Source organism: Aureobasidium pullulans, assembly GCF_000721785.1.
Source record: "Aureobasidium pullulans EXF-150 unplaced genomic scaffold scaffold_3, whole genome shotgun sequence".
Classification (NCBI taxonomy): domain Eukaryota; kingdom Fungi; phylum Ascomycota; class Dothideomycetes; order Dothideales; family Saccotheciaceae; genus Aureobasidium; species Aureobasidium pullulans.
The window spans coordinates 1,393,561-1,416,729 of NW_021941023.1; the positions used below are offsets into that span (position 1 = coordinate 1,393,561).

At 49.4% G+C, this 23,169-nt stretch overlaps 9 protein-coding genes across 9 annotated transcripts; 7 read left to right on the plus strand and 2 right to left on the minus strand.

Annotated features, from left to right (window-relative positions):
* Positions 1–17: 17 nt before the first annotated feature.
* M438DRAFT_312939 (uncharacterized protein) lies at positions 18–3,219 on the plus strand. Its single transcript, XM_029902535.1, has 5 exons — positions 18–526; positions 599–1,751; positions 1,804–2,064; positions 2,114–2,258; positions 2,311–3,219. The coding sequence occupies exons 1-5, from the start codon at positions 300–302 to the stop codon at positions 3,162–3,164; spliced, it is 2,640 nt and encodes an 879-aa protein (XP_029764119.1). The 5' UTR covers positions 18–299; the 3' UTR covers positions 3,165–3,219.
* Positions 3,220–3,533: 314 nt separating this feature from the next.
* On the plus strand, positions 3,534–6,510 carry M438DRAFT_343045 (ATP-dependent DNA helicase). Its single transcript, XM_029904894.1, has 2 exons — positions 3,534–6,041; positions 6,093–6,510. The coding sequence occupies exons 1-2, from the start codon at positions 3,603–3,605 to the stop codon at positions 6,354–6,356; spliced, it is 2,703 nt and encodes a 900-aa protein (XP_029764120.1). The 5' UTR covers positions 3,534–3,602; the 3' UTR covers positions 6,357–6,510.
* Positions 6,511–7,373: 863 nt separating this feature from the next.
* On the minus strand, positions 7,374–9,373 carry M438DRAFT_332404 (uncharacterized protein; the record flags this gene model as incomplete). Its single annotated transcript, XM_029903505.1, has 11 exons — positions 7,374–7,417; positions 7,475–7,485; positions 7,550–7,594; positions 7,650–7,657; positions 7,855–7,864; positions 7,926–8,033; positions 8,090–8,097; positions 8,474–8,509; positions 8,562–8,569; positions 8,888–8,898; positions 8,955–9,373. The coding sequence occupies 11 exons, from the start codon at positions 9,371–9,373 to the stop codon at positions 7,374–7,376; spliced, it is 708 nt and encodes a 235-aa protein (XP_029764121.1).
* Positions 9,374–10,038: 665 nt separating this feature from the next.
* Positions 10,039–12,096, minus strand: M438DRAFT_290925 (putative vacuolar cation/proton exchanger 2). The gene is made up of 3 exons (XM_029901728.1): positions 11,326–12,096; positions 10,373–11,272; positions 10,039–10,317 (listed from the first exon to the last, which is right to left on the minus strand). The coding sequence occupies exons 1-3, from the start codon at positions 11,596–11,598 to the stop codon at positions 10,081–10,083; spliced, it is 1,410 nt and encodes a 469-aa protein (XP_029764122.1). The 5' UTR covers positions 11,599–12,096; the 3' UTR covers positions 10,039–10,080.
* A 1,982-nt stretch (positions 12,097–14,078) lies between these two features.
* On the plus strand, positions 14,079–15,491 carry M438DRAFT_372242 (uncharacterized protein; the record flags this gene model as incomplete). Its single annotated transcript, XM_029908336.1, has 4 exons — positions 14,079–14,438; positions 14,589–15,039; positions 15,093–15,261; positions 15,317–15,491. 4 exons carry the CDS (start codon positions 14,079–14,081, stop codon positions 15,489–15,491), a joined length of 1,155 nt encoding a protein of 384 aa, XP_029764123.1.
* Positions 15,492–15,854: 363 nt separating this feature from the next.
* M438DRAFT_372243 (cytochrome P450) lies at positions 15,855–17,683 on the plus strand (the record flags this gene model as incomplete). Its single annotated transcript, XM_029908337.1, has 4 exons — positions 15,855–16,276; positions 16,433–16,766; positions 16,895–17,032; positions 17,078–17,683. The coding sequence occupies 4 exons, from the start codon at positions 15,855–15,857 to the stop codon at positions 17,681–17,683; spliced, it is 1,500 nt and encodes a 499-aa protein (XP_029764124.1).
* Positions 17,684–18,571: 888 nt separating this feature from the next.
* M438DRAFT_135141 (uncharacterized protein) lies at positions 18,572–20,875 on the plus strand. Its single transcript, XM_029898854.1, has 2 exons — positions 18,572–19,089; positions 19,146–20,875. The coding sequence occupies exons 1-2, from the start codon at positions 18,736–18,738 to the stop codon at positions 20,724–20,726; spliced, it is 1,935 nt and encodes a 644-aa protein (XP_029764125.1). The 5' UTR covers positions 18,572–18,735; the 3' UTR covers positions 20,727–20,875.
* Positions 20,876–21,086: 211 nt separating this feature from the next.
* M438DRAFT_394947 (uncharacterized protein) lies at positions 21,087–22,086 on the plus strand (the record flags this gene model as incomplete). Its single annotated transcript, XM_029909183.1, has 2 exons — positions 21,087–21,113; positions 21,311–22,086. 2 exons carry the CDS (start codon positions 21,087–21,089, stop codon positions 22,052–22,054), a joined length of 771 nt encoding a protein of 256 aa, XP_029764126.1. The 3' UTR covers positions 22,055–22,086.
* Positions 22,087–22,514: 428 nt separating this feature from the next.
* Positions 22,515–23,029, plus strand: M438DRAFT_343052 (uncharacterized protein). The gene is made up of 2 exons (XM_029904895.1): positions 22,515–22,865; positions 22,953–23,029. Exons 1-2 carry the CDS (start codon positions 22,649–22,651, stop codon positions 23,009–23,011), a joined length of 276 nt encoding a protein of 91 aa, XP_029764127.1. The 5' UTR covers positions 22,515–22,648; the 3' UTR covers positions 23,012–23,029.
* The last annotated feature ends 140 nt before the right edge of the window (positions 23,030–23,169 follow it).

The window sequence follows — 23,169 nt, forward strand, 5'->3', positions numbered from 1 at the left end:
GGGTACCTTCGTGGTCGCAAGACTGATGGTTTGCAAGTCCGGTTGATTATGAGATCGTCCTCATCCAACGGTTAATTACGTTCCCCACGCGTCTCCACGAAGGCTTCATCCATCATCGCTCGTCGTTCGTCAGTGACGGCGGTTAATTAATCGAGTAATAATGCATCTTCGAAACAACATCTACCCCGGTTCCTGCCCCAGGTTCCTCTATCCGCCACTGCCATGCAAGAGGTGTCACTGCGGCGCACGTCTCAAAATCGTGGCTTCCTGTAGCTGCAGCGAACTGCAGATGCTTGAACATGTTCGAGAACAACGAACTCACCAAAGAAGAACTTCTGGAAGCCCCGGAAGAGTCCTCGGCTTCTGTCAGCAACAGGAAAAGAAGACGACGAGATGATACCAATTTTGAATGTCAAGTATGCCACCGCATTTTTGGCCGAATAGAGCACTTGAGACGCCATGCCAACAGTCACGGCGAGGCTCGTTCTTTCAAGTGCGTAGCTTGTGGAAAGGGGTTCAATCGATTGTACGTCATTTCCGAGAACGATTTGTTCGCCCTCACCAAACCATCAGAGCCGCTGACTCGTCTTTTGAACAGAGATACGCTTCAACGGCATGAGTTGATACACCAGAAAGACCCTGGTGTATCTAAACTCAAGGGAGCAAGAGCCTGCAAGGAATGTGCCGGTAGTAAGGTCCGCTGTAATGGTACCATGCCATGCGAGAGGTGCACAGTGAAACAGACTGATTGCGTGTATCCAAGCGCCGCAAGCCCAGCCCAAGCACAGGACTCACCTTCATCTGCTATATCGGACTTCCCATCAACGCCCGGAACGTCGGAAAATGCTTCGTCTTCAATGCTCGAGTCTGCGTCATTCCCTCGACAGCTGGAGCAGTCACTACCATATGTCGGCCATGCCGTGCCATTTCCGGAACATCATGCCCTGAACGTTTCAGATACATGGAATTACAACCCGCATCCAGAGACAGCATCCCAATCCAACCATCTTCCCCCAGGCTCGCTTCCGACATATATCCATGGCCTATCACTACAAGATTCCAATGGACAGCAAACAGCCTTGTCGCCATTCGCAGGATCCTATTCTGGCACTGAAGCCTCGTTCGAGATAACATACACCTCATCACTGTCAAGAGATCGGCATGCGAGCCTGGACCAGTTGTCACGGAGGCCAAGGCTTGTGCCCAACTTGAGGTCCAGAACAGCTGTCATGGACTCCAACAGTCCGACGTCACAGCTCACGCTTGCAAGCCATCAAGGAGAGTCTGCTCATGACCAATCGGATCTACGAGGCACTTTCCACAGGTCTTTCAATCCATCAACCAGCTACCTGAGTCGAAGACGTCGATACAACTTTCCATTGTCGGGTGATGTTTTGCCAGCCTTCCAGAGTGATGACTACACCAGCTTCGACATGTTATCTGAGCAGACATATTCAGCCATCCACAGGTCTTTCATCGCTGTCTGTACAGGTTTGACTGCACACCAACCAGTATATGGATCAAGCTGCTTCCCATCACGGAAGACCTTGAACGCTCTGGTCAAACTATACTTTGAGCGCTTTCATCCTGTGATGCCTATACTTCACCATCCGACATTGAACCTCAACACATCTCATTGGATTCTCAGTTTAGTAATCGTAACGATTGGAAGCCATATGTCGGACTTCGAACAAGCAGAAGAGTATTCTCTGTGTCTGGACGAGTTCTTGCGCCGTGCCATCTCAGCCTTGGTAATAATTCGGCCCATGGTGACTCTACAATTGATTGTACTAACAAACTCAGGATCCCCACGAAACGATTGACCGCATCACTCTTTGTCAGACAAAGCTACTAGCATGTATCAACCAGATTTACAGCGGCGAGGAAAGCTGGCAAGAATCCGCTTACAATGAATTTTTGACAGACCTGGTTGCATTCTGTCAGCTCGAGTGGAAAATGTCCGAAGCAGGGTTCACGACCTTCGCACCTGAAGGCCACGAGGCCGAATTTTGGGAACGATGGGTTCAACTAGAGTCTTGTCGACGGACAGGATATGCGATATGGGTGAGTGTCATGGAGAATGGTCAATCGCATCAATGCTAATACGCAACAGATGCTTGACACGATGTGGGCATATCATTTTCAGGTGCAGCCGAGACTTACGCTAGAAGACGGGAGAATACCTTTACCATGTCAAGAGGTATTATGGGAAACAAAGTCAGCCTTACAATGGCACCACATTTTCCAATTTTCGCCGCGTAAGTTGTCAGAAGCTTTCTCCACGCCGAACATTGCTGATGGAAGAGATAGCCAACTTAACACTTCTGTCGGCTTTGCAAACTCTACAAGACCACAAAGACTTACAAAGCACAATGGGTGAATTCAGCCGCATAATCCTTCTCCACGGCTTCTACCATCAAAGCTGGGAGATGGAAAGAGCTGAGATTCGGTCTCAACCGCGACCTCACCAAATGTCGACATTCGCCCTCTGGAGGGACTCAGTCTGCGATTCGCTAGAAGTGCTCCAATGGAGTGCCAACAATGTCGTCAATGCAGCATCTGGCATGGAACATCCAACCATACTACACCTACATCTGGCGAGAATCGTGTTATTCGCACCTTTCCAAAACATCTGCGACCTGGCGTACGGAATGACGAAGGAAGACACAAGTATTGGCACAGCACAGATGGCGAACCTGCGTACATCGATACGCAAGTGGGTGATCGAAGACGAAAGCAAAGCTCGACTCGCAGCCTTACATGCGGGAATATTGTTAAAGCATATTCGAAGTTTCCACACAAACAGCTTCTATGAGCCGTCAGCAGTCTTACTGGCCACACTTACCCTCTGGGCATATGGAGCATTCACAACTACAGCTATAGCAAACAGACCACCACTACAGCGACGATTCTCGGATACCCAAGGCCACCCGATCAGCATCGCCTTGGACCAACCACTTGAGCCGGACCTGGTAAGATCATTCGTAAGAGATGGCAGGGATATGGCACCTACTCTAAGAGGAGTGGGAAGTATCCGAGGCGCGGGCGGTCCACAGCGGGTGCTTTTGGAAGGATCAAAACTAGTTTCAGAGATTGGGAGATTTGGAGTCGGACGCAAAGTCATCCGAGTGTTGAACAACCTCTCATTATGCCGCAGTATATAAAAACGAGCAAAACGAACATTTTTGGACAGACTAAACAATCAAATTTTCAGGCTCCCTTACTCCCATGTACTGTTGAATCGACCAGATGTGGCTGTAGCATTTTACAATCCTCTCGAGCTAAGAGAACCTGTGCGAAGAGATGGTCTATCTCCCGTAAGACATCCTTCCTTTTTTCGGATAGTGTATGCCAAGCACCGCGTCTACCCCACAATCACATGCTTAAGCCAGAACAGAAAGAAGAAAGAGCGACTCTCGAGATGGCAGACTTGTCGCATTGCCTACCTGTTGGCTGGTTTCCGTCGCAGAGCTGGTCATGGCAGTCGCGACTCGCATTCAGATCTAGTCAAAAACTCTCGTCTCCATCCGACTCCCTCACCTTCTTCGATGACGCCTTGAAGCCTCACCTCACTGCTCCAGCAAGCCACGCCCGTCGTCGACATGGACTACAACAAGCTCACCGTAGTCCAGCTACGCGCCGAACAGACGCGTCGCGGTCTTTCCAGCTCTGGCATCAAGCTTAAGAAAGACTTGATAGCTCGTCTGCAGCAAGACGACGCCGAAAGTGAGGCCAACACGGACGCGATCCAGCCAGCTGCTCCACCACCAGCATCACCGCCAGCACCACGGCCAGCGCCACCGCTGCCCCAGGAACCCTCCGAGTACGGCTCAGATGACCTCTTCGATGAACTAGATGCCGATGCTCTAGTCAGCGCCAGTCAACAGTCTCAATCAGCTTTTGTCAAATCAGAGTCCTCGTTCACCATCCCACCGACTCCCACTCTCAAGCGTCCTGCTCCAATCGACGATGACGACGACGACGACTTCGACGACAATGACATCTTCAACGATCCGAAGATAGAAGACATATGGACTTCGTCTCAGCAAGAGAGTCGTAATGCCCCTCCACCACCAGACAACCCTAGAGACATTGCTCTAGTCCGCACACTGCTAAGAGAAAAGTTTGGATACCCTGCCTTTCGCGGCGAACAAGAGAAAATCATCCGGGCCATTTTGAGAGGTGAAAACGCGCTAGCCATCCTGCCCACTGGCGCGGGCAAGAGCCTGTGTTATCAGATCCCGGCAATTGCTTTCCCAGAAATGGACAAGCAGAGCGGCAACATACGCCCACATGGTGCTGGAATCACCCTCGTCGTCTCGCCTCTGATTGCTCTGATGAAAGACCAGACCGATGCTTTGAAGAAGAAAGGCATTGCCGCCGATTGCTTGGATTCAACAAAGACGTACGAAGAAATCCAGGCCATTCACTCCGAGATACATACTGGCCGTCTTCGCTTGTTGTATGTTTCACCCGAGAAGCTCAACAACGAAGCTTTCGTTGCAAGTATGAAGCATGTCGCTGGAGGCATCCGTCTGATTGCTGTCGACGAGGCCCACTGCATTTCTGAATGGGGCGAGAGTTTCAGGCCCATGTACATGCGCGTCTCTCGACTTGCAAAAGACATCAAAGCGGAAAGAGTCATCTGTTTGACCGCCACCGCCACTCCCAAAGTCGCCGACGACGTACGAAAGGCATTTGACATCCTAGAGCGTAATGAGTTTCGCACGAGTCCGTATCGACCAAACCTTAGACTGGAAGCTGTCGCCACAGACTCGACCGAAGCCAAACTTCCCTTGTTGTTCAAATGGCTTAGAGAGCACCCTGGCAGTACCATCATCTATGTCACACTTCAGAAGCAAGCCGAGACCCTGTGCAAAACACTGCGCCAGAAGTCTTTCGATGCTGCCTACTATCATGCCGGCATGAAGGTCGAGGAAAAGATGGCTGTTCAGGACAGCTTCATGGCTTCCGAGATTCGTATCGTCGTCGCTACCATTGCATTCGGAATGGGCGTGGACAAATCCGATATACGGAATGTGATTCATCATGACCTTCCATCCTCTATCGAAGAATACAGCCAGCAGATCGGTCGTGCCGGACGAGACGGAGAGCCTGGTTATTGCATCATGTTCCTCTGCCAAGCAGACATCTACATACGGCAGAATTTCGCCCTAGGTGACCTGCCGTCTCGCAATTCGCTACAGCAATTGCTCAAGGACGTCTTTAGTCGCAAACCAATACCGGACAATGAGGGGGAGGTGCTCAAGTTCACCCTTCGTGAGCTGTCCGGTCTCTATGACATTCGTCTCAGTCCGCTCGATGTCGTCCTGGCCACACTCGAACTCAGGCTTGGTCTCTTGCGCGCTATAACCCCCGAGTATACCAGCTATCAATTCGAAGACAAAGGACGATACCATGCTGCTGCGTCCAGCGACCATTCTCCTGAGGCTAGAGCAATCTACTCCATGTCTACCAAGGCCGTCAAGAACTTCACATTCGACATGAGTTCGGCCACTAGAACCGGTCTCATGCGAGCAGATCTCGTCAGAAAACTGGACAGCTGGAATGCCACAGGCGTCATCATGTTGAAAACGTCAGGAGTGATGAACCGCTATCGGGTGCTCAGACCCTTGCCTAGTGCCGAGGAGGATATCGCCGACTTGGCCGATCAACTTCACGCAGATATGGCTCGTCGCGAGCAGGATTCTCTGGGACGAATTGATCAAGTGCTCAATCTTGTCACTGGACAGGCATGCTTCGCGCTTGGTCTTGCACAATACTTTGGCATGGAGTTGCCTGACTCCAGAAAGTCATGCGGCCATTGTACATTCTGCGCTTGGGGGGCGCCGCCGACGATGCCTGCAAAGCCTCCTCCGCCGCTCAACGTGGAGGGGATCAAGAAGGTCTTGGCTGTGTGTCCACATGACGATCCTAGACTTCTGGCGCGGGTTGCCTTTGGCATCAAAAGTCCGCGAATCACTCAGCTCAAGCTTGACAAGAGCGCGGTGTTTGAGTCGCTGGCCGATCACGAGTTTAGCGTAAGTCAGCGATCTTATGTCACTGACGGAACGTTACTAACATGACAACAGACGCTACTCCGAGAATTCGAGGCTGCTTGTAGAACAGCTGCCCATGGTCCGCTGAATGTGGCGCCTACCCCGATGAAAGTTAAGAGCTCGCCGAGGACTTCATGGAGCGGAGGTAAGACCAGCAGCTCCAGAGGTCGTGGAGGAAGCAACAGTTACACTCGTGGAAGTAGTAGCTACAGCAAAAGCTATGGTAGCAGCAGTGGATACATGAGGAGAGGTAGCGGCTATGGAGGAGGCTACAAAAGAGGGCGCAGATCCTACTAATGAGTATGCCGATGCAGCGATCGCGCATTGACATTGATGAAGATGGACAGTGGGTCACAAAAATGGCTGTACAGACAGATATGATTAACGAAAGCTTCAGTAATGCCAATACTACTTGATGATGCATCTTCATGCATCCATCTCTCTCACATCATCATTTTTACAGTGCAACTGATCTGAAAATCGTCGTGCCTTTTGATAAACTTGATTTACCAGATAGGTACCCTCTTGGCGAGATGACTCTCACGCGCAGCTGCGAAGGAAGGCAGATCTGCTTGTTCTTCTGTATCTAGCATGCAGCTTATTTGGATAGTGTAGCGGTCAAACCACAGGATGGTCTACTTTGCGGCGCTGTTTCTAGAAGAGAGGTGTGAAACGTCCGTCTCCGAAACTGATATCCAACCGTGGCTTTTCTCGACGTAATCTTATTGGTGAAGAATTATTGAAGACCCCTTCATACAAACATGACATCCGAGCCAACAACAATATGATTGCAACCCACCAAACCATCTGCACCATAAAGCAAAGAACATACGAAAAGCCGGCATATCAGCCATGATAACGCACGTCCTCGAATCACCCAATTCGGCAATTATCCAATTCTCTCAGAACGATCGAGCGAATATCGCAATCGTGCTACTCGACGAATTCCCACAAGCTCCAGGTACCCCCCCAGAAACCGATCCTCCATTACAAAGGAAACAATTATTCTGTTTCACACATCTCGTCAGCAGATATCCATCGTACATATCTCGAAGAGGGTAACAAAACTCACCTCACCAGCTTCCCCAGTAGTCCCACTCAACAACCCACTATTGACAGTAACATAACTGATAGCATTCCCACACCAACAATCCGCACTGCTCGTTCCCTGATTGACGGTTCCAAAGTATACGAAATTCAGAGTTAGACAAGTGCTACTGCAGCGGGAGTTTACTTGACCGGTAAAAGTGCCTTGGTAGGAGGTTAGTGCGCGGCCGGTGGTTACGGTGCTGGAGCCGGTTTGCACGTAGCAGCCTAGGTAGGCGTAGAGGATGCCTGTTGCGACTGGGCCTGGGGGGCTGGGAGGGAGTTAGGTTAGTGGGGTTGGGAGAGTAGGGAGGAGGGGGGAGGGGTACCCGGATGGGCCCTGTGTGGTGGATTGTTGTTAGCTTTGGTCTGGAAGATTATGGGCGGGAATAGGAATAGATTACAGTTGATCCTGTTGGGCCGACGCTTCCTTGCAAGCCGGGGCTTCCCTGTGCGATATTAGAGTGTGGTCAATCTTTTTTGGAAGATGTTGAAGCTTCATACCTGCGGGCCTACACGACAAAGACATGAGTCAGTGATCGAGCTCGATGAACAGAAACACGCAGGAGGTTGATGAAGCATGCAGCTACAGGCAAGAACGTCGAGGATTGTCCCATCATCATCACCAAGGTCGTTGAAAGACCGGAGTGCTTTTTACACAGCCGCATGCTTCTGAATCTCGCGTTGTCCTGGATAGAGTGGCACTTACCAGTTGCGCCCTACAATTGGTATCGTCAGTTTATCCAGCACTACTTGTATACTGCGAATGGTTCGACTTACGACGGCCCCGTTTTGCCCATTGTTTCCTTGAATGCCTTGAGTTCCTTGGATTCCTTGACTTCCTTGGATGCCTTGAGGTCCTTGGAGTCCTTGAGTTCCTTGGATGCCCTGTAATTCATGATCAGAATACTGCCACAGGCTGAGTAAGATTGATGGATACCTACTTGAGGTCCTATATAGAACAATTGTATATTAACACATGTCAATCTCCGAGAAAGATGGATATCGATAAGCAGAATTTTGCTTATACCGAATCCGCGCTGGATAGGCAGCACTCACCACTTGGCCCTACAGAACCCTGAGAAGAACGATCGAGTCAGCATGGCACGGGAATATTGTAAAAGATAACTCATAGTGGATGGTTGCTCTGGCATCAGACTTTCAAGCATCATTTTTGATGATCTCAGATGATCTAGCTCAGAAGGCAGAGAAGTGAGGCAGTAATTGCATAGTCCATAACTCATCTTCTGTTTTGAGCAAATGTTTCCGAGATGAAAGAAGAAACCAGACACCAGTACACATTTACCACGACGAGAAGTCCAACTTACTGTAGCTCCAATTTGGCCGCTTATTCCGGAAGGTCCCTGCTCTGTGATTAGAAAAGGATACTTAATCGGAGATGATGATCAATCTCACACTCGGACCTGGCAAAGAAGTGATTAGCGAAAGTTCGATTCCATGGACACGTCTCAACATAGCAGGCAGAACAATGCGTGAATTGACATCCCAGCAAGGGTGAAGTCTGGCGAAGAGGCTATCAAAAGACACGACGATTTTCGAATTCGGTCGAGGTTCGTTGAGAGCACCTGCCTCATGCGCTCTTATTGAAGGTGCTTCCCAGAAACATCATGCCTTTTGACAGCCACGTCATCGAAGCCTCACCAGAAAGGAAGCACGATTCTCGTAGAATTGTTCTGCGGACATGGACGAATCATCTCATCATCCGAGACGATATTGCTTACCTGAAGGACCGCTGAAATTATGTCAGCCAATCTGTAACCAATTCTCGGCAAGATTGGAACAACTTACCTGGGACCAGAACTCATAGCTAAAGCCGCACACGAGGAAACAGAAAATAGGGAAAGTTGAATGTACAGGCAACCAGAAGGCGCTGCATCTTGCTGATACACGGCATAAACCGTGCCATTGCTGAGCGAACAAAATTGTGCCTGTCCGTTATAGAATTGCGAGTTGAACCATGAAAGCTGACCGTTACTCGTTGCCGAAAATGATGTTGTTATAGACCCTGGTGTTAGCGAAGGGACGAATTGAGAGTACGCTATCCCTGGACTGGTCGAATAGTAGTAGACAACGTTATTGATGGTCGCAGTTAAGACGCCATTTCTGATGGCATATATAGGCGCGCTTGAGCAGTCATTGGTGACTGTTCCGTTGGCGTTCATGTAGAAGCCTGATTGACGCTTCTGATGCAATCTCGTGTCGGACATTATGAAAAGGATGAAAGAAGAGTCTGTCGCTCTTGGCACAGCAATGCTGGGAAGTGTAGAGGTGAATGCGGTGGAAAGAAGAGTCTTTGTCCAAGAGAGTGTGGTTATTGTGTCAAGAGACGTTGGCGCATCCGTAACAGTAATTGCTGCTTGTGTTCCCTGAATGGGATAGAAAGTGGTGTTGTAATCGACATAAGTGTTTAATGACACAGCCTGTTGATATACAGTATTATGACTGATAGGCCGATATATGTTGCAAGCGTTCTGTGCTTGTGCAAGACATGATAAAAGAGCGACTAAGCAGAGCAGAGCGGCTTTTGGATGTGACATGGAGTCAAAATGAATGTGTGCCATGACCGAAGCCAGAGAAGATGGGAAAGAACACAAAAAGAAATCGAGTCTTGAACCTTGCAAGCGTCTCGGATAGTCTGAGGAAGATGTACTTACACTGCGACTCGGGCCGGTTGTTTCTTCGAAGCTGAGTGAGCTCCCGGTCTTCGAGGCAACGCGAGGAATGTGTAGCGATATCACGCCGACACATAGGGCCAGCTCTATTGCGGGGATGCCGAAAAGATCTAACGTCACATTCCGTGCACGAGGTGTCAGGGCAAGCTCTTAAGTTATGGGAAATATCGATTCTGATCACAAAGGTCAACTGCCATGGTAACGCTAAACAATAAACATGAATTATGTGGGCTCAAACCTCATCATCTAAAGCGGGCGGCCGCTTCTCCTGCTGACTCGCTACTGCCCTCGCCTTCTTGGCCGGGAATGGGGTTAGGGTAATAGAAGGCAGCGACGGCAATGAGCACATAAACGAAGAAGCACAAAGCGCCCTCGAGGTAATTGGACTTGCCATCCCGCAAGAATCCGCCAACCACAAGAATTGCGAGGATTAAGACAACAGCGTGGAACATCTCAAAGTTCAGAGACATATCGATACCCTGTGATAAAATTAGTAAGCAAGATCTTCTCAGAGAAGTTAGAGTGTTGACTTACCAGACCCCAGCCGACGATAACTACTAGAGGCGTGTTGAGCAATGCTGTCTGGATGGATGCGCCCAGAACGTGCGACAGAGCAAAATTCATTTGGTTGTCCCAGGCTTCGTCGACTGCAGTAATGTGTTCCGCAGCCTTTTCAACAAGGGGAATCAGAATGAGACCAAGGAAGGCATCTGGGACGTGGCGATGCTCAACCATCCACTCGATATTCTGAACCAGAAAGACGGCCATCATTGACACGAAAGTAATGGCAAAAGCCAAAGCGATGATAGACTCAGTCAGAGTCAATTTTGGCTTGGCCAGATCACGATGACGGTCAGCGTCCTGTTCTTCGTCGGCCTCGAGAATGTCGTCGTAAAGTCCGTGATGAGACTTCATCTGGAAGAAAATGTAGACTGCATATGCCACGAGAAGCACGATGGCAGTGGCTCGAGAAATTCGAAGGACCTCGGCCTCGAGACGTTCGACAGTAAGGTTCTCACGACCAGTGAGAGCGTTGCTGAATATGACAGGAATGACAAGAGCCATGCCGGCAACTAGCATCAGATTGCTTCCAGTATCGCTGACAACATCGTGGAAGGTTTGATCCTCTCTACGAAGACCGCCGAAGAAGAAGCAAAGACCGATACAAAGCAACAGGTTTGCAAGGATACTACCGAGAATTGCAGCTTGGATGATAGGGACGCCTGAGCCGTCTCCTCCGTTAAGCTTGAGTAGAACGATGAAGAGAATGATTTCGACCAAGGAGCCGAGAGTGGTTTCGAGGACAACACCAAAGACAGTAGGCAGTTTCCTAGCAAGCTCCTGACCAGCAAAGCCGATGAGATTGGCAGATGGTACCATGGCGATGTAGGAAAGGATAAAGATCCAGAGGTGTTCCTGAGGTCTTGCGAAGTGCTAGGGAGATGGCGTGAGAAGAGAGAGATACAGTTGAAGACGAGTGTACTTACCAGGGCGATGGCAGCGGGAACGAATGGCCAGAGTACGTTCACATATTTGGAGGCGGTGCACGAACTGTTCCAGCAGACTTTGAAGAAGTGGAGAGGGTGGAAACCGCGTCTTCCACTCTCGCCAGCAGGTTTGATACCAGGAGTTACTGCGTGTCCGTTATGGTTGTACTCGGGCAGTCTGCCATCTTCACGCTCTTGACGAGGCTTTGGCTCGTGCGAATATGGGCTCGTTGATTGACGGCTTCCGCGGCGGGGCTTGGGTCGTGTTGTCATGATGTTTCGTAGGTCTCGTTATTTGCTGACGGCTGCGTTTGTTGGTCTCCGCGCGTAGCAGCACGGTGAGGCTCCGGAAGTGAGCTTTGCTGGTACAAAAGACTCAGTCGCACGCCAGAGAATCAATGGCAGAAGAAGACGAAGTCAGAACGAAGGGGTTGTTGTTAGATTATCAGGTTGTGAAGCGGGTCGTCAGTCTAGCTCAGGGAAAGCGCCTCTCACGTCTCGACACTTTCCAGCGCGCGCTTTCCTTGTTTGCGCACTTTCCCTGTTTCCAGCATAATACTTTAAATCACCGGCCTTCCCCTAGGGGATGATTCGCTGGCATATGCACGATCAGCCAAGGCTTGTTGTGGCTGTGTTGATCTGGAATCAGTTCCAACCACCGCGGGTGCGTGCGTGCTACAAGCCTACTCTACAACACCCACCGCACCTCTTGGAAGGGGAGCTCAACTGCATGATGAAGTCGAAGTGGGAAGAGCGCAAATAATTGGCTGCATCTTGACCATTGCTCGTCCATACAGCTTGAGCGAGACAAGCACTCTAGGCAAACTGGCGGTGCCGATGCCTTCGATCTTGGTACGGAGTATCTTCTTGGCGGTGACATCTCCGGAAATTACTGCTGCTGCCAACAGCGCATTTTGACTTCTACGGCCATAATCGTTCTTTTCCTTTGCTTTTCTCAAGTCTCTGACATTAGATGACTGCATCACATTCTCTGGGCGAACCTAAGCGAGCCTCTCTTGTGTACAATCAAGTTTCACAAAACGCCCAGCTTCTCCTCACCAGTGCGACGTTGTCAGATGAGGTCACGTCTCTCGTCCCCATCTCTGGGCGTGAAGCTTGGAGATAACCTTTGAGATGTACTTTCATTCGAAGTCGTGGGGTTGAAACGCTGTCCAAAACACGATCTGGAAGTCGATAGCTGCTGAATATCTTTCAACGAGTCCCGAATGTTAGATGACCAATATGCGCCTCTGCTGGAAGGTCAAATCGCTTTTTATCACAGCTGTAAGGTCGTGAGACTCGAGACGTCGAAGATGTCAGGCAATCAAGCATACAAGTCGATGAAATAACAGGATGTGAATATGGACATGATCCTAGTATTTGAATCCCGCCAAACAAGCCTACTAACCTACCGCTGGTGCACTTGCCCTAGTGGCCGGTCTTTCCATGTAAGCGCACTGTAATCTGACTTCACCTCTAGAGTACTGCATCAACGCAATCTTGCATTCGCTCATGAGTGACTACCCCTATGTTATGTCGCCTCTCGACAACGTTACATCAACGTAGCAGTTGGCTCAACTCTTAGACTGCACTCACGCAAGGACAAGCCAATGTGTACTGAGATACGTTCGATAGACGGCCTGCACAATGGCCTGGTAGATTTAGAGCAGATTACAGCTGGGTCTCTGAAGGTTAGAGTCATCTGGGCTAAGCATAGAGAACTCGGAGTTCGAAAGATTCATAAATCCACCGTCTTTAGTACCACTCGTTGCTTTACCAAGCCGAGCACGTATGAAGAGCGTCTTGCAAGTCCCGATGGCACAAACTACACCATGTCTTCTTGCGGTCGGTCGGTCGGTCGAGCGGAGTGGAGTCATGGTAGAATCACGTCTGAAAGTACCATCTGATGTGCTTTCAAGGAGAATCATTACCTAAGATACAGCGCAAGAACTGTCGATATCTTCACTAGATGAGTTCGAGCACATCGACGTACTCAGAGCCATAAAGCAATCACACTCCTTGCTATCTGGCAATGAAGAATCACCAGATTCGCCACGAAAGCAGCGAGCTTATTGGCGACCCGTCCTCAAGAAGATTGACAGGTGCGGCGAAAACCGGGGAGGTGGGAACATCTTGGCGATGAAACGGCAGTATGCATGACGATCTCTCCTGTTTGACTATTTCTAGTTGCGGTTGCATACTGGAGACACGATGTCTTGAAGAATATTCTATTGGCGACGTTGTTTCATTGGGGAAAAATGAAAGAAGCATAGGAAGTAACAACACACCTTGCTTGGAGAACGAGGCAGGAATCAGGCGATATCCAACCTGTCACAACATTTTCGACACCGCATCTTTGACGGTTTGATAGATGCACACGTCAAAAGCACAAGTATGCAAACAGGTGAAGTTGTGCGCGACATATCCAGAAAGGCGGGATGAAGTGGATTTTCTAGAGGGCTGAGTCGTAAGGGATTACCCGAACGAAGGGTCCGCTGGACCCTGGGGAATTTCTCACCGATTCCTGGCCAATCAGCGTCCGACCAAACATTTAATACCAATGCTTTGCACGTTCTCGATGTCTGGGCCCGCTCAACAAGATTGGATAAGAAAGGGGAGGATTTGGAGATCTGTCAAAGAAAAAGGGTCCATCTCGAAGTTCTTTTCTGCGCGAACTTTCTTGCATCAACAGATCTCACCCCGTGTCCTTGCTTGATCAGTCACTCATTTGCATCTCAATCAAGTCAACAAACATGGGTGCCCAAGCAGCTTCCGACACCAAGGCCTCTAGCACGTCAATTGACGCTCTGAGAGCCGCCATCCCCAAGCACTGCTTCCACAAGTCGACGGCCACCTCCATGAGCTACATCGTGCGAGACATCACCCTCGTTTCTGCCGTGTTCTACATGGGAACCCAGATCCAATATGTACCTTCGTTCCCTTTGAGATGCGCCTTGTATGCTTTCTACAGCGTGCTCCAAGGATTCGTCTTTGTTGGTATCTGGATTTTGGCTCACGAGTGTGGCCACCAAGCCATGTTCGACAATGGCGCAGTCAACGACACTTTCGGCCTTATTTTGCACAGCTTCTTGGGTGTTCCTTACTTCTCATGGGTATGTGTCTTTTTAATGGTTTTTGATGAGTTTGTTTGATCGGTCCACAATTTCTCGGATTATCCTTGAAATTGTGATATCTTTCACAGCAAATTCATGATAAACTGTTCTCTTATGATTGCAATTGAATTCACGCTGACTCCCCTACAGAAGTACAGCCATGCCAGACATCACAGATACACCAACCACATGGAGAAGGACACTGCATTCGTTCCTGCTAAGAAGGACGACAACCAAATCATGACCAAGGTCCAGGAGAAGGTCAAGCATATCTTCCACATGACTGAGGATGCCCCTATCGTTAGCTTGCTCTTCCTCATTGGACACCAACTGATCGGCTGGCAAGCATACATGCTCTTCTACGCATCCTCCGGCTACAAGAGTCTGGCACTTTCCAAGGACCCTCGCACTACCTCTAACCTCAGCCACTACTCTCCCATGTCTCCCATCTACCTGCCGTCCCAGCGTTTGGCTATCCTGGTCTCTGATCTTGGTCTTCTCGCAGTCGGATATGGTCTCTACTACGCCACCCAGGTTATGGGATTGACCCAGGTTGCACTCCTTTACGGCCTTCCCTACCTCTGGGTTAACCACTGGCTCGGTGAGTTTTATTGTGCATGGATTGCATCTGAGCAATTTTCTAATGCTTTGCAGTTGCCATCACTTACCTTCACCACAACCACGGCGATGCCGAGCACTTCGAGCAGGGCACTTGGACATTCGAGAAGGGTGCCTTGGCCACTGTCGACAGAGACTTCGGTTTTGTTGGCCGTGAGCTGTTCCACGGTATTATTGAGTTCCACGTTGTCCACCATCTTTTCCCGTAAGTTCAGAAGGCTTCACAATCTATTGCAGGCAACAAAGCTGACGCCATATAGTCGAATTCCATTCTACCACGCTGAGGAGGCTACTGGCGCCATCCAGCCCATGCTTGGCAAGAAGTACATTCGCGACAACACTTCATTCTTGAAGGCACTCTGGAAGAACTTCACCAGCCACCACTATGTCGTTGAGCACGAGACCAAGCCCGGTACTCTTGTCTGGGCAAAATAAGCTATCAGGCTCTATTCATCATTTCAAAAGTTACAATTTCATGCGGATCATAGAAGGTGTTGGTGCATTAGCAAAGGTAGACGAAGCTAGACTTTATCCGAAAGGAATACCATAGAAAGGGCCCAATTTCACTCACTCTCACGCTCTCAATCAAATTCACGTTTATTTGAAAGAGCACTGTTCGTTCAGCTGATGCACTTCTAGATTCTAAGAGGAAAGAGCGAGCGGCGCATCTCTGGGCAAATGACGTGCACCTTCCTGTCTACCCTCTTTTTGCAGCTTAATCAGTTCGTGGTACCGCATACCTCTGTGTCACCAGATCAATATATCGACAATTGCACAACCTATCAAAACCACCTCAAAATGTTCGACTATATCAACTTCATTCTCTTCGCGACTTCGACACCTATTCTGGTCAATATCGCCTTCCGTCATCCCTACTCTTGGCTCCACACTATCCTTCTGGCACAAGCTTTTGCGGTATTCTTCAGCTTCTGCTCCCTCATCGATGCCATCTTTGTCCAACCGTTCTTGTTCAGCAGCCTCCGTGAACTTCCCACGGCAGGCCAAGACCCCATCTGGACACGATTGTTCAAAGAACCTACTGGCGACCAACTCCTCCGATTCATGCGTCAAAGCCCCTCCAGTCAGATAATCCGATACTTCGGTGTCCTCAACTCCGAGAGGCTGCTTCTCACAGACCCGAAAGACTTGAAACAAGTTCTGGATTCGGAAGCCTACGAATTCGGCCGCTCATATCTCATTCGCCGTCTGTTGTCTCCGATGTTGGGGAAGAAGAGCTTGGTTGTGATGGATGGCGCAGAGCATATACGCTGCAGGAAGGACATCGACCCGGACTTCTACTCCCAAAACATTGCCGACCTGTGCCCTATGCTTTGGAAAAATGCGTGTTCGCTTGTTGAAGCGATGACAGCTTGCAGCAATGGTGTCGATGGCCAGACACCGGGACCTGATAACGCTGTTGAGATACTCAAATGGCTTGAGAAAACCACGTTCCAAGTCATAGTCACTGCCGTCTTCGGCACAACAACGGCCGACATCCAGACCCACATCGAGGACCTATTGGCAGAGTTTCGAGATGCATTCTCCATATCGTCAGGGCTCCATGCTCAAGCAGAGATGGCGTGGGAGACAATCCTTCCGTCGCACTTGTTCTTTGGTTTGATACCACTGGACGACGTAAGAAAGGCGAAGAGCTCAATGCAGGGGATCAAAGCATACTGTCAGAAGCAGATAGCAAAAAGGAGGTTAGAGGTACGTGCAAGGTGCTGTCAACTTGGAGGTTGACGAGATTCTATTACATTCCAAACTCAGCAGGCGAAGTCCGAAAGATGACTACTTTATCTCTGCTGAAACAGCGCTGATTTGTTGTTCTCTTCCAGTACACTCCAGAATCTCGAAAGTTACCAGACAAGAACATCCTTGACACTGCGATCAAGTCGGAAGACCTTAGTGATGAGGAAATTTTGCAATTGTGTACGACCTTTTTGGCAACTGGATACAAGACCGTCTCTGTGGCAGTCACCTAGGCTGTGTACTACCTATCGACTAGACCAGGTGTGCAGGCTTTGCTACGCACAGAAGTCCGTAGACATTTTCCTGCACCAGGTCAAGCTGGCTCTCCTCCCTTCAAACCGGACTTGCTTCAAAACATGCCTGTATTGACAGCTGTCTGCAATGAAACCTTGCGATTCGCCCCCTTGGTCCATTTAACATTCAGAGAAGCGCGCACTGATATCTTGTTATCTGGGTCTAATCAAGTTGTGCCGGAGGGCACGATATTAGCAATATCACCTTGGGCGATCCATAGATCACCGGTGTACTGGCGAGGTGGAGAATCGTCAGTTGGATTCTCGAGCACGTCCCATACTGCTTGCCCAAGTCCATCTACTTGGGATATGACACGTTGGCTGTTGGACAAGAAGGGAGGCGCGAGAATGCAATGCTCATTCATGCCGTTTGGACGAGGACCACGAAGTTGCATCGCGGAGACATTCGCTCGAGACGAAATGGCGATCTTACTTGCAGCTTTGGTAGGAAGGTTCGACTTCTCGTTCCGGTCCAGTGGTCGCGATGGCAATGCGACACCTGAAGACTTGAGAGTCTCGTTCGGCGTAGCAGCCAAGCCTGTGAAGCTCATAGTCCGGGCTCAGCCGGTGGATGGATGGTGATGAGGTTGAGGTGATCAGGAAAGTCCTTGTCCTCGGTTAACCTAGAACAAGTTTCGAGCTGTCCTAAAAGTCCATTTTGCCTCGACGCGAGTGTTTCAATGCAGTTGTAGCAAAAACTCCCTTCTCAGACGACTGTTTATGAATTTGTATAACTGGTCGGTCGCTCATGAGAAGCGTCTGTTTGATTGCACTCGTAGTGGTACGACTCACATCTGGAAACAGCTTTGCATCACCACAGCTGTAGATTTGACCAGGTTTCAACACATGAAAGGAAGAATAGACAAATCGTAGGCAAAACAGAAGTCGCGAAGCAAGTCTTCTTGGGCCCAACGGCAAGTGCAACCGACACCTCGCAACAGCATGTTGAGCCGAGGAGCGACACTCAACTTCAGCATCCCTTTTGCATTGCCGTTGCCTTTTTCTTCATCACCACGACCTCACTGAACGGCCGACGCTAAAAACATCAAGTGAACTGTCACTATTCTGGTGAATCTCCCGCTGTGCTATACGAACGGGAACGACCACTCATCTGGCAATCCGTCATCAAGCGACCAAGCGAGCAACATGCAAGCCACTATGCACTTCACAAGGCTGGACATCGATTATCGGACTGCCATTAATTGGAGGAAAAAATCCGTCCCATCACTGCATACGCTGGCAAAATTCAGCTTGGTCCGCAGATACTTATACCTGAGCTACGCTGATGTATCATGCGCCTTGTAGCGGTGTCCATCGTCAGCACATCACTTGGAGGCCTACAAAACTCGGGCTATTTGTGTCGATGTACGCTTGACTTCGATCTTAGTAGCGACCTTTCGGCTTGGCCTCCACACCCATCAAAGGGAAGCCAACCGGGGAGTCCAGAAGAAGTGCTCAAAGGGAAAGACGTACCCTGGACACAATCCCGAGATGATGCCCAGAGCCAGATTCTCAACCTTGGCTTAATTACCCAAGACTAAACATATGCGCAGCCGACCAACCATTTAGTGTTACCTGGGGGCTAAAAAGCACAGTACATACAGCCTACAGTATCTATTTTCAGGCCAACCACTATGATTTTCTCATACTACAACATCGTCTGCAGCCCTCTACCCGTTCTGATTATCCTTCTTCAACCCATAATCATGCCACTGCCTAGCACCCCAGTGCAGGTTCAGCAAAGACTATTGAGCGACGAGAGGCTGGCACTTGATCAACCTGATGAAGGCTGCCTCAAGGACGGTTCAACCATGAACCCTGCCAATCTTACCAGATGGACTGCAAGCAAGCTATTGAGTCTTGTACTTGATGTCGTCACAATATTGTTCTCATGCATCTTTCTGGTATATGGCCTTTCAATCAAGACGTACGATGGACTGCCACTGGATACGTCTGAGGCCAAGCTTCTGAAAAGAGCCTCGAACTTGGTAAGAGACAGCCTCTTACGCACATTCTACATGGTAGCTAATACTTCGTCACAAAGGCTCCGACCATCTACCCAATCCTGTTTGCTGCTATAGTTGGGAAGGCCCTCAAGTCAATAGCATTCTGGAAGCTTGAGAGAGGTAGTCGTGTGGGTGTTTTGGACCAACTACTTGGCAGTACGACAATCTTCCAGACGATCATCACTCAAGTCCAAATGCGCACTCCTGGGTTAGTCAGCGTTACCCTCATCCTTACTTGGGCTCTTTCGCCTCTCGGCGGCCAAGCTTCCATAAGAGTTCTCGGCCAGTCACTCAAGAACACTACCCATACAGCTACTATCCATTACGTCAACACGAGCTCTTCAATCATGGGTGATGAATATTCCGGCAGTAGTGTTCACCATGCTGTCGTTCCGGTTGACGCTTTATTTGGAGCTGCTTTGGTCAGTTTCGCTACCACTCAAACCTTAGGTCAGGATTCATGGGGCAACATCAAGATCCCAATGATTGAATACCTGGACACCACACTTGCATCAGGCGAAGGCTGGTACCAAATCCCGAGCAATCTCTCAACCGACCATTATGCATCGCTACTTGGACTACCATTATCTGAAATATCTAGTGATAGCAACACTGCGACGAACTTCGACATAGAGACATCATATTGGGTCTTGAAATGTCCAGTCCTCGAAAGCATTGACATCACCAACCGAAGTCTTCCCGACTCTGTTTACAGCACTGATTCTGACAAGCCTCAGAATCTGTTTCTAGCTTCTCAGCAAGGCGCCATCAACGGACTCGGTGATTACGAAGCTGCACGACATGTGACATATACGGATTTGCTACCGGGCCATTCATTCGCGAATTGTACAATCGAGACTTCGTTTGTGGAAGTTTCCGTCCATTGCTCTACTGGCGTTTGCGCTGCGAAGAAGATCAGAAGATCGCTGAATCCCTTCAAGAAGGCCATCTGGACTGCCTTAGACTATACAGGTGGAGAATCTTTCGGATCCTATACTCTTCTGTTCGTCAGCGCTATCAAGGAAGGACATGCGTCCGTGCCATCTCCGTACCAGAACTTCATCTTGAATCCGTACGATCCCTTCAACAAGTCATGGGACAGACCCGCTGTGTCGACAGTCTCCAACACCACATTCTCCATTCGGCTTGGTCAGCTTCTCAACACATATTGGATGGCGCTACTTGCTCCAACAGCCATTCCCAAGGGGCTCCACAACGCAAACCTTACAGCTGATACGGCACCCATCCAGGGCACCAACCAGCAATCCACGGAAGCAGCCGTCACACGCTCAATACAAGTACTAAAGTGTGATAACCTATGGCTCATGTTTCTCTTACTATCCACGGCTGTCACTACTCTCATCGGTATCTTCGGGCTCGTGGCAACCATCTGTCGTCGTGGCCCAGAACTTGGCCTAAACATCTCGTCCATGATCAAAGATAGCCCATTCGTCGACCAGCCAGCCATACCCTCCACTCTCGACGCCAGTGATAGGATGAGGATGTGCAAGAACCTGCTAGTGAAGTATGGAGATGTTGCAAGTGAGGATGAAGCTGGGTATGTTGCTATTGGGAACCGCGGTGTTTCAACTTTCAATTCGAGACGTCTATTTCTTTAAGTTTTGGAGAGGTTCAAATTATTGACATAGTGCTTATCCGTAATCAACCCTATATTCTGAATTCAAAAATAGCAATCGCAACTTCTTGGGTCAGTCAAGAGTCAAGACAGGGAATGAACGATGATCGGCAATTGACGTCATACCGCCTATCAAAACACTTGCAACTCCTTCTTTGCTCTGTGCTCTCCCATCCTTCGAAGAACTTGACAATCCGAGCACATACTTAGAAAGACCTCTAAACAATCACCGACTACGAGGAGAAGACTGTCGCCGTGCTTCGGCAAGAGCTGAAAGAACGCGGTATACCGAGTACTGGTCTCACACGGAAGGCGCAGATTATAGAAAAGCTTGAGGAGGACGATGAACGAAGGAAGGGCTACACCAAAGGTGACAAAAGCGCTGACAAACGAGTATCTGTAAGGCCCCTGTAAAGCGCTGGTCATCGCGCTGTAGACTGCTGTGAATTGGCCATCCAGGGCGCTGTAGGTCCGAAGTGAACTGACCGACTTGGATAGAAACCTTATGATGAGAATGTGCGAGATGATTCCAGCCGAAGTCTACCAAGCAAGAGACTCCCAGAGCAGACATCAGCAAGGCCGGCGAAGAAGCAGAAACCCAGCGACGACAAGCCTGGAGCACAAAAGCCTAGGCTCACCACTCCGGACCTGGAATTCGAGTATGATCGATCTCAGCTACGGGACTCAAGACCTACCCCAGGAAGAATAGCAAGACCACGGTACGACAAATTCAGTCTATCAGAAGATCTGAATCAGCACTTTGAGAATGACTTCTACGTTCCAAAGCCCGAAAGGCCTCCAGGCCGGTTGGACAGGGTCCAGAAAGACGAACTGTTTGTTGAACAGTCAAGACTCGATCCGAGAGCCGCTTTCCACGACCTACATAAATGTCTCGACAAAGGTCCAAATGGCTCGCCCACTGCCGACAATGCTGGGTTCCAATTGGACTACGAGAAGGTGCAAGATTGGGACAGACCGCAGCCATACAACAAGAGAGCCATGATCCGCGGAATGGACAGAGCAGTTGACAAGGCACGTAGTGAGGAAGATCAAATCTTTGACGTATTCTTTGTTGACGGCGAACGTCCTGATGACAATGCATCTCATCTCGCGAAAGATTACGTCAAAGATCAGATCTCCAAAGATTTGAACGTTCCGTGGCATCAAATCAACCCAGATCATGCGAAGCAGTGGGAGAAGCAGGGGTTCAAAAAGGTTGTGTACAAAAGTTGGTGGAAGGAGCCCACACAGGAAGAAAGGAGAAGGTTCAGCAATATGTTGAAGGGTGCTGCGTTGAGGAAGGACCTGTGAAGCGATACCGTAAAAAACAAGAAATAGCGTCTAGATCAAATATTAGATCGTATCTTAACTTCCACATTCTCCCCTTCCTCCTTCCCTTCCTCTGCTCGGGCAGGAAGGAGTCAACCGTGGTTCCAAACGAGACAACCCGTTCGCAACCCCTCCGGCATCTCGGCAAAAAAGCAAGCTTCCCAGAACAAGCTTCGGCAGAAGCTCCATAGAACAACTATACGCACGTAGCAAGCAAAACAGCTTAACTTCCACGCGAAGGATTGACCCAAACCGGCATTCAATTGGAGCAGCCTCATGATCCAAATACGAACACCAGTAACAAACGATCCTCGGCTGCGCCTTGCTAAATAGCATAATGGCTCAAGTCAGATGATGATCCTATAAGCCACAGATCCGTTCTCGCCCATGGATGTGTATATATAGCGACCGACGTCCCTCGTGCTTCATTTTAAAAACATCACTCCAGACATCATCTCCACGTTTGGATCTACAATCTCCGCATCCAACTCCACTACTCCTCCACACTTCGACACACCACCACCATCAACCCACCACATCCACTTCCCAACTCTCAAAGCAACCAATAGCACAACAATGGCATCTAACGGCAACCGCATCGAAGCCTGGGACCCCAACCCCTTCACCGCCCCTCCAAACGCAAACGTCTCAAACTCCCAAACAATGACTTCCCCACAAGCCCAAGCAGCCAGAGCCAAATCCGAAAAAGTCATGGAAGCGTTGAGGAATGGTGATACGGAGGAAGCCAATAGGTTGATGGGAAAGCAAGAAAATTATGATAGTTTGGTGCCTGGTGAGTGATATATATATCCCCGCAGAGAAGGGTGGAAAGAGGAGATGGTGGTGTGGATGTGACATGTGCTAATGTGATGTTTTGCAGGTATTGCGAAATTGAAGAAGAAGTTTTTGGGTGAAAAGAAGGAGGGGAAGGCTGTTTAGGGGTGGCTGTTGATGGGGTGCTCTATCTGCTTTCCTGATCACATTTGCTCGATACCTCCTCAGTACACACTACGTTCATATTCGACGAAATCAATGTCATTTTCAAGAAGACGGTACCGGTATCATAGTTGTGGTCAAGCTCGACACGGTAAGGAGCA

Coding starts and splice junctions, on each gene's coding strand:
- M438DRAFT_312939 (XM_029902535.1), top strand. CDS start 300: ATGTTCGAGAACAACGAACTCACCAAAGAAGAACTTCTGGAAGCCCCG. Junction 1,752..1,803: donor GCCGTGCCATCTCAGCCTTG/GTAATAATTCGG, acceptor TAACAAACTCAG/GATCCCCACGAAACGATTGA. Junction 2,259..2,310: donor CATTTTCCAATTTTCGCCGC/GTAAGTTGTCAG, acceptor TGGAAGAGATAG/CCAACTTAACACTTCTGTCG.
- M438DRAFT_343045 (XM_029904894.1), top strand. CDS start 3,603: ATGGACTACAACAAGCTCACCGTAGTCCAGCTACGCGCCGAACAGACG. Junction 6,042..6,092: donor TGGCCGATCACGAGTTTAGC/GTAAGTCAGCGA, acceptor ACATGACAACAG/ACGCTACTCCGAGAATTCGA.
- M438DRAFT_290925 (XM_029901728.1), bottom strand. CDS start 11,598: ATGACAACACGACCCAAGCCCCGCCGCGGAAGCCGTCAATCAACGAGC. Junction 11,273..11,325: donor TTCCCGCTGCCATCGCCCTG/GTAAGTACACTC, acceptor CCATCTCCCTAG/CACTTCGCAAGACCTCAGGA. Junction 10,318..10,372: donor TTATCGTCGGCTGGGGTCTG/GTAAGTCAACAC, acceptor ATTTTATCACAG/GGTATCGATATGTCTCTGAA.
- M438DRAFT_135141 (XM_029898854.1), top strand. CDS start 18,736: ATGATTTTCTCATACTACAACATCGTCTGCAGCCCTCTACCCGTTCTG. Junction 19,090..19,145: donor TGAAAAGAGCCTCGAACTTG/GTAAGAGACAGC, acceptor TTCGTCACAAAG/GCTCCGACCATCTACCCAAT.
- M438DRAFT_343052 (XM_029904895.1), top strand. CDS start 22,649: ATGGCATCTAACGGCAACCGCATCGAAGCCTGGGACCCCAACCCCTTC. Junction 22,866..22,952: donor TTATGATAGTTTGGTGCCTG/GTGAGTGATATA, acceptor GATGTTTTGCAG/GTATTGCGAAATTGAAGAAG.